The 12,141-nt window shown below is 38.5% G+C and overlaps 1 protein-coding gene across 2 annotated transcripts in view; it reads left to right on the top strand.

Moving 5' to 3' along the window:
- The window catches only part of B4GALT6 (beta-1,4-galactosyltransferase 6), a 256,834-nt gene extending 245,188 nt beyond the window's left edge, over positions 1 to 11,646 (top strand). For both annotated transcript variants that reach the window (XM_029591178.1, XM_029591179.1), the window contains 2 exons: positions 8,474 to 8,575; positions 9,849 to 11,646. In XM_029591178.1, coding sequence (XP_029447038.1) covers positions 8,474 to 8,575; positions 9,849 to 9,996 — 250 coding nt within the window. In that variant the 3' untranslated portion in view covers positions 9,997 to 11,646. The remainder of the gene's footprint in view (positions 1 to 8,473; positions 8,576 to 9,848) is intronic.
- The last annotated feature ends 495 nt before the right edge of the window (positions 11,647 to 12,141 follow it).

Genomic DNA, 12,141 nt, shown 5'->3' with positions numbered 1-12,141 from the left:
CACCACATCTACTGGTTCGCCTTTACCCACATGCTTATTCATACCTTCAAAAAAAATGTAGCAGATTTATGAGGCAAAACATCTTTTAGGTAAATCCCTGCTGGCTGTCTCCCATTAAATCATGTCTATATGTTTTGTGATTTTATTCTTCATACCTGTTTCCACAATTTTTCCCAGCAATGAAGTCAGGCTCACCAATCTATAGTTTTCCAGATCACTTCTGGAGCCCTTTTTAAAAATCTGGCTACATTGGCTAGCTTCCAGTCTTCAGGTACAATGGATGATTTTAATGATAGGTCACAAATCTTTTTTTTTTTTTTTTAAACATTTGTTACCCGCCTTTCCTATGTTCAGGCGGGGGACACCAAACAAAAGAACAATTTTAAAAGGCAAAAAATGACGACATAATCAATTAAATGGACTGAATATCATAACGGAGCCAGGAGTTATCTTGTCACTAAACTGATTCAGGAATACTTTCTGGAAAAGGTGTATTTAGAGGCTTTTTAAAAGAATTTTGTTTCATGAAGTTTTCTAATTTCTTTCGGAAGAGTATTCCGAAGGGGGCCAGCGGAGAAGAAAGCATGTTCTTTTGTTTCATCAAGATGGGCTGCTTTTGGGGATGGAATATCTAGTAAACCCTGACTGGAGGATCTCTGTGATCTAGAATGGATATGAATTTTTTTTTTTTAGTTTTGAATTTCACATAGTTACATGTAATTATATTCCAAATAGAAAGAATTACATAATCCTTATTATAATTATATCTTTGCATACATCAAAATAACAATTGAAGTACATTTCTTAATAAAAGATTCTGTCCCTAAATATAAGATTTCGGGGGCAAACAAATTCTAAGCGAAAGCAACATACATTCAGATAAAAGGTATAAGATAGGTGAGCTTTTGCTCTTAACTAATAGTCGATCTATCCCTGAGAGTCACTTGTGAGTGACCTAGCAGAAACTCCTTCAGTTGATTTGGCTCAAAAAATGCATAGTTATTTAAATATTGAATACAGCATTTACTAGGTTATTTCAGTATATATCAGGCCCCCAGACTAAGAACCCTTTCTCTCATTGCTGAGAACTGTTTTCTACACAGCTGTGTTTGCTTAATTCTGTCAGGGTATATCCAGATTTGGGCGCCAAAGGAGGCTAATCTATTTCTCAAAAATAGTTTCAATACATGATTCTGTTCAGATATGAAGGCAAATGTTACCAACATCACCTTCCTATTTTTAATTTTAGTATCAACAGACCATTCTAACAAATCAGTAATATTCATAGGGGAAACATGCCTCTCTTCAACTTCAGGACCCGATTGAGGGAGGTAATATGCCTTGGTAAAAACTGGCAATGCTGTATTTAGGTATTTTCAGGATTTCTTTCATATACATTTTAAATAGTTCTATTGGTGCTATCATATGAACTATAGGAAAGTTTATTACTCTTAAGTTCAGCATTCTCTAATTATTTTCAATCCTTTCCAATCTTTTCGCATTCATTTCTTCTGATTGTATAAGATTTTGTTGAATATCTTCCATTTTTTGCATTTTTTGTTCATGATTTTCTATTTTAAGATTGAAAGTTCAGTTTAGATTATTATTAATTACTGTCTGGTTTTTTGCTTCCATTGTCGGCTGAGCAATTACTTTTAAGGATTTTTCAATTGCTTTTAGAGCTAGCCAAACGTTTCCCAAAGTTATTTCCTCTGTAGGGCCGAGATTTATATTCACTGAATCTGGATATTCCTCACCTCCCTTGGACCTGCCGTATGCATTGAATCACTCCCAGATGGTAAGGGAGGTTGTCCTTGGCTTCTACCTCCTGTGGGGCCAGGTTCCTGTTCCATGACTCGGGGGAAAGCTCTCCTTTTCCCCCTGTACCAGGGTTTCCCCGTGTCTCCTCCAAGAGCTCGAGATACAGTTTGCTCTGAGTCGTCGTTGTTCCTACAGGCTCCTCAATCGATGCCAGATGCATTGGTCGCATCTGCTCACCCGGACTAAGCGTAACATCCAGGGTCGGGGGGACAGCATTTGCTCCTCCGTTGTCCCCCCAGCGACCAGCCCTTCGGGTGTTTCAGCAGCTCCCGCGAAGAAGCCCTCGATGCGCCTCTGAAGGGAATCCATTGCGGATGAGCTAGAAATTGCTCCCCGAATCTTCCCCTTACGTTTGGTATGCAGTATTAGGTTATTCAAAGGTTTTTGAGGAAAGAGGATGCAGCGCTTGATTCACTCGCATCCTATCTGGCAGCCATCTTGCCCCGGATATGAATTTTTAATACAGATGCAATCCAAGGGGAATGGATGTTGTGAAAGCTGTGATTATTCACAGTCAAACTTGTACTGGATTCAGTATGAAACTGGAAGCCAATGGAAGGACTCTAAAGCTCGAGAAATAGTGTTGCATATGGGGGCTCCTGTTAGGTGTATGATTTGGAGAGAACTAATCACATAGGCTAGGAGGTTAATAAGAAGAGACTTACAATAGGGCAATGCCTGAGAAAAGAAGACATTGTAGGACAGAACGAAAATCGCTAGGATCAAGAAGAGGTTTCAAGTTCCATAGTAGAAGTAATTTATGAAAGGAAGATTGAGTGACAGTTTTAATATCATCTTGCATAGAAAGAGCAGGATCAATAGTGACACCAAGATTACGAACATTTTGGGAAAGAGTAAGGATTTGATTATTGAAAAGAGTATGTTCAGGAATGTTGGAAATTGGGAAACAGGATAACAGAATAAGTTTAGTTTTCATGACTTTGAGAGAGAGTTTATTTTCATTGAGCAAGCTTTAAATAATTGAGACAGGAGAAATTCTTCTGTCAGTGCCCGTGAGTCTTTAAGAAGAAAGAAACTGGATATCATCAGCATAGAACTTATAGTATACACCAAGGCTGGCCAAGATATGGCATAAAGATGTTGGGTGTTAAAGCAACTGAAGGTAAAGAGCTGAAAGGGATCCAAGATGAGATATGAGAACCAATTTTAACTTGCTGCACCCTGTTAGTAAGATATGCAATGAACTAGGACAGAACAGAGCCCACAAACCCAAGAGAATTTGGTATATTGCTGGAATCAAGATAATCGCTAAGTTGGCAAAGTATGACCATTTCTAAAATTTTGGATAGATACAGTAGTGAATAAATGGGCCAATAGAAAGTAATTTTGAGTTAGCCTAGGTTTTCTTGCTAAAAGGGCAAACTGAGGCCTATTTCAATGAGCCTGGGCTCTATATTTTAAAGATGAATTAATAAAGTTAGAAATGAAGGAAGCTGTTTCAGTCTTAAATCATTTTCAGTAAAATTGTAGAACAAGGATTGAGGGGACTGGAGGAAGAATTCATACTATCAATGATATGAATAGTATCTATTTCTGAAACTGGATCAAATTTTTTCCAAATGGGGCTATCTGCAATAAAATCAAGTATATTGTTGGGAGAATTCTGAAAAGTTTCTCTGTCATAACCTTTTCATTGAAGTATAGTGTGAATGTCTCTTTCATGTTTAATAATGGAGAAACATGAATGAGGGTTGATAATCTGTTTGGGATTATTGAAAGAAGTAGCAAGTTTAGAGTAAACGTATGCTTTTTTTCAGCATGAATGGCATCTTGAGAAGCTGAAAGATGAAAATTAAATATAAGCTTATTACTTTGAGTTGGATACCAACAGTTTACATTTATTTTTTTGGAGAGAATTGTTAAACCATGGGCAATTTTTTCTCTTCTTTATGAAAGCCCTCATAGGTATGAGTCTATCAAGGGTGAAAGTTAGTGAGGTGTTCCAAAGCTGCAAATATTCATTAGGTGATTCACAGGAGTTCTTTTCTAATAATGGTAAAACTTCTGATGCTAGCTTTTCGGGGTCAATATGACCTCGCTTCATAATTGTGGACTTTTCGTGGGACAGCATAGGTTTTTTGTTAGAAGTGAGTGAGAAGCAAATGATCACTCCATGGGATTTCACGAACAGAGACACCAACATCATCCAGAGAAAAAACATCATTATTAACAAAAACCAAATTGAGACAGTGGCCTTTCTTATGCATTGGCGCAGAGATAATCTGCTGCCAGCCACAAGAAGAGAGTGAGTCTGAGAGAACTTGTGCTGTATGAGATAGATGGAGCATCTATCTCATACACCCCAAATCCGGTGTTCCACTAAAAATTGGGCTTGATGGACCCTTGGTCTGACCCAGTATGGCATGTTCTTAACCAATTGCTCCATATAAAGCTGTCATTATTCCATCCTTGAACTTGCTAAAGAGATCATGTCCTGGTGTTACATTTACCCAGTCAATATTGGGGTAATTGAAATCTCCCATTATTACTGCATTACCAATTTGGTTAGTTACCCTAATTTCTTTTAGCATTTCATTGGCCGTCTCAGCATCTTGACCATGTGGACGGTAGCATACTCCTATCGCTATACTCTTCCCTGACATATATGGGATTTCTACCCATAAAGAATGTATTGTGCATTTAGTCTATTTTAGGATCCTTATCCTTGTTGGACTCTGACATCCTGGACATAAAGTGCCCCCCCCCCCCCCCCCCCCGAGTTGTTCCCTCCCTATCATTGCAATATTGTTTGTACCCTGGTATGGCACTATCACAGATTTATTTATTTTTTATCTATTTATTTATTTATTTATAGCTTTTCTATACTGGCATTTATGATACAATCATATGCCGGTTTACAAATAACAGAGGGTGCAATAACTTTGTTCTTTTAACCAGTGCAGAGGAAGCAAAAAAGTTACATTATAACAGGATTGTTGAAACTGGGGGAGGAAGGAGACAGGAATAGACAAGAATAATATAATCTTTACAGAGGTGGGTTATTTACATTGTGCAGTAATGTCTCTTTGTGGATATTATTTACATTGTGCAGTGAGGTCTCTCAATGGATATTAGACTCGGGAGAGGCTTGATTGCGGTAGGGTCCTTCTTCCACCATGTTTCTGAGATGTCAGTTAAATCTATCTCATCATTCACTGCTATACACTCTAATTCTCCCATCTTCTTACATTTCTGACATTGGCATACAGACATTTCAAAGTGTGTTTTTTGTTTGTATTAAGTTTGCTTTTCAGTTAACAGGGATAATTTGGAATCTTAGCTGAAGACAAACACACAAACTCTAAGCTTTTATCTACCTTTTGGCTTACCTTTTTTTTTTTTAAACAAACACACACACTAAAGAACATGTCCCAATATTTTTACCTTTCCCCTAAACTTAAAATTCTAAAATTTCCCAAAGCAACATGAACAGATTCTCTTCAGCCACCATCAAGATGATTCTTTCCTCTCAGTGCTCATGAGATGCTGGTGGTCCGTATATACAGAACACACAGACAAAGAATGGAAACATGCTGACAAAAACTGAACTGGAAAATGCAACCAGCTCAATATTATGCAATGCAACAATGGAAAAACAGAAACATGCCTCACAAAACATCAAACAACAAAATCAAGAGATATAAAACATTCATAATATTAAAATCATAATAAAAAGAATAAATGTCAAAACAGCCAGCAAATAGAACATCCAAAAATTAAAAACTCATGTTTGTTCTAATATTATCCAAATACCAATAAATATTTCAAAACAGAAAATACATGAAATAAAACACAAAAATTAAAACTAAGGATTAAATAATCTCCTGCTGTCCATATTTGGGATCTCTTCATTTTTAGTCATCCTGAGATTTTTGTGGATTGCGGGGGGGAAGGATGCCACAAATTTCTCTCTCTCTCTCTCTCTCTCACACGCTCTTACACATTTTATTCTCACATACACTCTCTCATGCACGCATGCACACTCACCTGTCACGCGCACACATTTGCTCTCATATTCACAGGCTCTCCCCTCTTATGCAGGATCACACTCAGGCTGAAGCACACAGGCTTTCTCATACACCTGCATCCTTGCTGTCATTCACAGGCAGGCTCGCTTTCACATTCACACGCATGAATTCTTTCATATCCAGTCGCAGACTCGCTCATATACACATGTAGGTGCCTCACACACAGGTTCTCTCTCCTCATACATGCACACAGATGCTCTCTCCCTCGCATGCAAGAAGGTGCTTTCTCCCTCTTTCTCTTGTACACGCACGCAGGATCTCCGTCTCTCTTTCTCTCATGCAGGATCTCTTTCTCTTGTGCTCACACATAAGCTTCATGGTGGCCTACCACTTTTGTCTTCAGCTGCTGCAGGATGGACTCCACAGTGGCCTATTGTTCCTGAGTTTGGCTTGTCAGGCCCCGTGTTCTGGTTCAGGGTCTGGGGATTGCCAGATGAGAGAGGAGGCAGATGGGAAGGCAGCTGCATGCTGCGATCATCTCCCTTCTCAGTGCACAAAGGTGCTTTCTCCCTCTTTCTCTTGTACATCTACGCAGGCTCTCCTCTTTCTCTCATACACGCACGCAATTGTAGTTGTAAACCTACAACTTCCCCACGAACTGGCTGGCATGACGGGGGAAAATCACAGACATGGTTGGCCGTAGATGGAAGGATTTCACTTGCAAGCCACAATTAGTGCATTTAAGAGCCGCATGCAGCTCAGGAGATGCTGGTTGGCCACCCCTGTTTTAAAGATTTCTGGCAGAGATTGGAGACTCACACTACCTGGGAAGTGGAAAGGGCATTCTCCATGGATATGCAGGATATGTCAACTGACAGTGCCAACATGGTAGTCACAGCATTTCTACAGAGAATTAGGGTTCTTGAATTTATCTGGATGATAGGCTAGCTATGAGCACATCTTGGGCAAGGGCAAACAAATCTGAGGACACCATCTGGGTACTGGAATACTATTATCTAAAGTCCAGTTGCATTCCATCACTTCAATTGGAGTACTTGGGAGTTTACTCCTGGGGGAATTCTGCGCAAAAAACTTAAAATTCTGCAAACTTTATATTGGTCAAAATAACACAATTTACATGACAGTCTTTAAGTAATTACATTTTAAATGAATATAGAAAAGTTATTACTTGATGCAGAATTTTAAATATTTTGAGCAGAATTTCCCTAGAAATTCACTGTAAGAGTGTCCCTTCCACTCACTCTCCCTACGTCCTTGGCCACTTTGCTCTCTGACCCCCAACTCCTCCTCCTGCCAGTATTGCTCCCCTCCACCTCTAGGCTCAACCCCTTCCACTCTATTGCCAGTCCCAGAGTTTGACCCCGGTCTCAGTACTACCCCTCACACAGGCTCCCTCTCTCACACACATGCTCCCTCTCTCTAGTGCACATACACACACCCTCATACAGGCTCCCTCACTCTCTCACACACACATCCCCTCATACAGGGTCCCTCTCTCTTGCATACACACCCACACAAGCTCTCTTTCTCTCTCACGCATACACCCTCACACAGGCTACCTATGTCTCTCTCTGACGCACCCCTTCACACAGGCGCTCTCTCTCACATATACACAATCCCTTCACACAAACTAGCACCTTCACATACACATGATCCCTTTTTCATACACACCAGCTCCCAATCTCTCACAGACATAGACACTCCTTTACAATTTCCTCATATAGGCTCCCTCTCTCTGGCACCCACACTCAAACATCCCCCTCCTCTTCCCCCCCCCCGCTTACTCTCCCTGGTCTCTCTCACACTCCCCTGCTCTCTCACCCCCCTGCTCTATCTCTCACGCCCTCCTCCCATCCTCTCAAACACGCACCTCTCTGCACACATTGAGTCTCCCCGGGACCTTCATCTTTGCTGTGAGCAGAGCACGTCCCGTTTACAGCACACCGGGGCCGCTTTTGCCACAAATGATGTGCCGGGGCCTTCATTTTCACCGCGAACAGTGTGCGCTCAGTTCGTGGCATGCCGGGGCATTCATCTTTGCCACAAATGGTGTGCCGGGGCCTTCGTCTTTGCTGTGAATGGCGCACGCTCCGTTCACAGCATGCTGGGGTCTCCTCTGACATTTTCTGCATAGAAGTTTGCAATTCTTCATTCCATAGTAGCATAGAATTCCCCCAGGACTAGGGTTCTGCTAGACACAACTTGAATAAAAGCCTGGCTCTCTACCAACAGGATATCCAAATTATCCACACTGGAGGGAGTATTAGTCGGCAGACATCTGCACGGGACATGTTGAGAATATTGGGTCACATAGTTTGGACAGTTCATATTACTTTCTTGACACTTCTCCATATGAGACAAACCCAGTGAATCTTAGTCATAGTGAGATCAAATAATTCAAGAACTATGAGAATATATACATGGTAAGGGAAGAAAAGAGAGATGAGATGCACAGGAGGTGGGGCTCTTTCAAAGGAAAGAAGGCTCTGGAATGAGGACTCAAGGGATGAGGGTGAAAGGGGGATAGACTCAGGAATAATCTAAGGATGCGTAAACCTAACTGTAATTCAAAATCAGTTTAGATTGTCATTTTGATATTTTTATCTTTTGTGTTTTCTACACTTGATAATGTTCTACTATAGGGTTCATTATGCTGGTTATAATGTATCAAGACCAGAAGGGGATCTAGGAAAATACAAATCAATTCCTCATCACCATAGAGGAGAAGTTCAATTTTTAGGACGGTGAGTACAACCAAATATAAAGTATTATTGATAGATAACGCACTAAATATGAAGTAACGCAGAGTAAGACAGCTAGTTCATCTCACACAATGAATTTATTTTTTTTAAACTATTATATGGTTAAAAGAAGAAATTATGGATCACTTACTAAATATTGCAAGGCTTTTATTATGCTACAGTTCCAAATTATTTTTATTTTCACAGTTTTTATTGGAGTCCTACAAAGTATTTTTGTGTTAAGAAATCAAAATTGGACAATCAGCTTGAATCAATTCTTAAATAATTGAGACTAAAATACTTAATACTAGAATGCTTATAACATTTTTAAAAAGATTCATTAAGAAGTTAATATATATAATATTTTTAAGCCACTGATAAGAACCTCAAATGTTAGCCAAACCTTTAAGGACCAACAGAGTCATTCATCAAAATACATCATGGTGTTAACGCACGCGAGAACGTGTTAATGCATGTGTTAACATCATAACACATGCGATAATAGTACTATCGCTTGGTGCGAATGCAAATTTATGGAAGGGGCAGGATTAGGGAGGGGTTTGGAGAGATTGATTAAAATGAAGGGCAATATCAACGGTTTTAACACCGGAAATATCTACACTTTTTTTTCCTGGCAGTAAACTGTGCAATATGCCCGAAACGGCTGTAATGCAATCCGCGATCAATTTTGCAAATTGCATTTCGGTCATTTCTGGGCTTGGGAGGGGAGAGGGAAAGGAAAAGAGAGAGCCTCTGGGGAGAGGCCATCCCAGTATTCAACCCCCTCGGTGAAGATTTGACGTCATTTGGAGTGAGGAAAGTCTCAAAAAGATGAGATTTCTACTATGTTTTTGAGACTTTCCTCACTCCAAATGATGTCAAATCTTCACCGAGGGGTACTGTGCAGTTTCTACGTCTTACTCTGCATGTAAAAGTGGCCCCTTAACCCTAAATAGTCTCTCTCTCTCCACACCACCAACACCTCACCTCGAGCTATTAGCTGGCCCTCCTATAGTCATATAAATAGTTGTACTACTATGAGTCAGTCTCTCGGCACTTTGTAAGCTGTGAAATAGAATTATCAAGGGGTGTGAGAACTTTACCGCACCATGCGATACTACCTATGCGAAGCGCTATGTTACCGCGCGGTGCGGTAATTCTAAAAATTACCCTAAACACGCCCCTTTCTCTTATCACATGTATATCGCCCACGGTGGTATAGCATTTTGATGAATCTAGGGGCAACTTTGTAAACTTGTATTTTTTTTCTTTATAGGTACAAATTGCTGAGGTATTCCAAAGAACGTCAGTACATTGATGGGTTGAATAATTTGATATATACTCCCAACATACTGTTAAACAGATTATACAAAAAAATAACAGTAAATCTTATGCCAGAACTTGCACCTGTTACAGACTATTGATGAAGGTACAAAATGGCATAAATCAACTAGTCTAGTGGAACAAAAGGGAAAAATCAGAGCAAACTGGAACTTAAAATAAAGGAACCATTCCTAAAAATACTAGACCCATTTCGGACAATTAAAACGAAGGTGGGGAAGATACAAACAGTGTGACCATGCTTTGAAAAGCTGAAATGCCAGCAGCTACTTATCCAGTGTTTACAGAATGGACTACTAAATATTCAAGCCTTGTTCCACTATAGTGATCTATTTTAAGAAGCCACTGAACTATGTAGATGACAGAAAAACAAAACTTAAGATTGCAAGCAGAAAAAGCAAGATCATGTCGTGCTGGACATTATCTGTCTAGCTGTAACAAGTTAAAATGAGTGCTTTCTTTTTCCATGTTAAACAGCCAGTTTTGTGTATATATGTATGTACTGTATATATGTATATATTAAATATGTATTATACAGTATGTATATACAGTTTATGATGTAAATTGTGATCTGAATTTTTAAGCACTATGGCATTTTATGCCTCTGCATGTAATTTATGCCATTCTTTGATTCTGTAGGTATATATTTTTCCTTATTTGCATGAAAGAACATGTGTAAATAGTTGTTTTAAACAAAGGTTGAACCTTGTGCAAAATGAAGGATCTCTTTAAAGTTGGCCAGCTATGACTGTAAACTTACACAGGTTTGTGAGCTTTAGGCCTTATGCATTTCAATACAGAAAAATTCATTGATTTATTATATAAATCTGCTTTGAAAATGGAATCTTAATTGATATTACCTCTTGCCAGTAAAATTATGTGATCTCTTGCTTTCATCTACCTTTGCTGTTATATTTAAATGATAGTTTATGCATATTGCATGTGCATTGTGGTATGTATGTGAGTATCTATATGAATATATATGGATATAAATAACTAGAAAATATATGTAGAAAGAGAGAGACATACATACACACACACGTACACACATGAAATACAGGCTCTATACGTGCCCTTACTATCAAAATGTCAGGGATTTGATGCTTCAAATGCGCTTTTATGTTTTGTGTTTGGAATTTTTTTTTAGTCACGGTAAGCAACATTTTTAGCTAGACTCTGTGAGAGAGCCAAAAATGTATCATCTTGAAAGATGAATGTAAAAAATTGTAGTTTCCTAAAAAGTTACTCATAGTGCAGTTGTATGGTCTGTTTTTCTGCAGTTTTCATTTTGTTGGTAAATTTTATCATTTTATGAGGGAGATTTCTTTTTGGTGTAAATATATAAATATTTTGTACAGTATTTAAATTACTATACTATAGTAATTGATCATATCCAGCAGTCTGTACACACAGGTTTTAGGTAACATTCATTTCCATTTGTGATGCAAAGAATGCTGGGAAACTTAGTGGTTCTGTACTTAGGCAGAAAACAATGAAATAGTGCAAAAATGGACAGGGATATCTGTCTGCTGTCTTTATCTGGTAACAGATGTCCCAATTCTTAAGTATTTTCTGAACCAAAGAGTTTCTTCTGCTCTCCCAGGAATAAAGAAAGGACACTGTAAAAGAATGTCCCTATCAGGGAACATAGATTTTTGAATGGAATTTGAAATGTTTATCTTACAGCAGTTTACAAGCATGCTACTGTTCTGAAAATATATAATATAAACCTCTCCTTGCTTAGTGCTTGCTCATTCCATCAAAATTTAAGTTGAACTTGTTTTTTTCTGAAGTAGTCCCAGCAGCTTATTTTACTACACTCCTTTTTTTTTTTTTTTTTTTTTTTAAATACAAAAAAGTGCATTTCAGAAAGTGTAAGGGAAATTTATAGGCATTCCAAATAGTGGGGCATTGAATAGACATAGTAGGTAATAATGTAAAATTCATCCACAGTATATTGGAAATTACATTTTATTATATTTTTGCACTTTTATACTGCCTTAATTCACAAATATGAATTCAAAGTGGTTTATATTACAGATAAAAATACAATAAAATAGTTCCTAATGTATAGAATACTCCCATCACCCACTCTCACTGGGGGATTTGCCAACTTTGTAATAACAGAACTAAAAAATAGCCATGCCAAATAAATCTACAAAACCCCATATCCCACTTGCCCATTTAAATGATGATCATAAGTACATTTATGGGTAGAAATATTCTGT

This window comes from Rhinatrema bivittatum, chromosome 2, assembly GCF_901001135.1.
Source record: "Rhinatrema bivittatum chromosome 2, aRhiBiv1.1, whole genome shotgun sequence".
In the NCBI taxonomy this organism is placed as follows: Eukaryota; Metazoa; Chordata; class Amphibia; order Gymnophiona; family Rhinatrematidae; genus Rhinatrema; species Rhinatrema bivittatum.
This window is presented reverse-complemented; position numbering and strand designations above follow the sequence as displayed.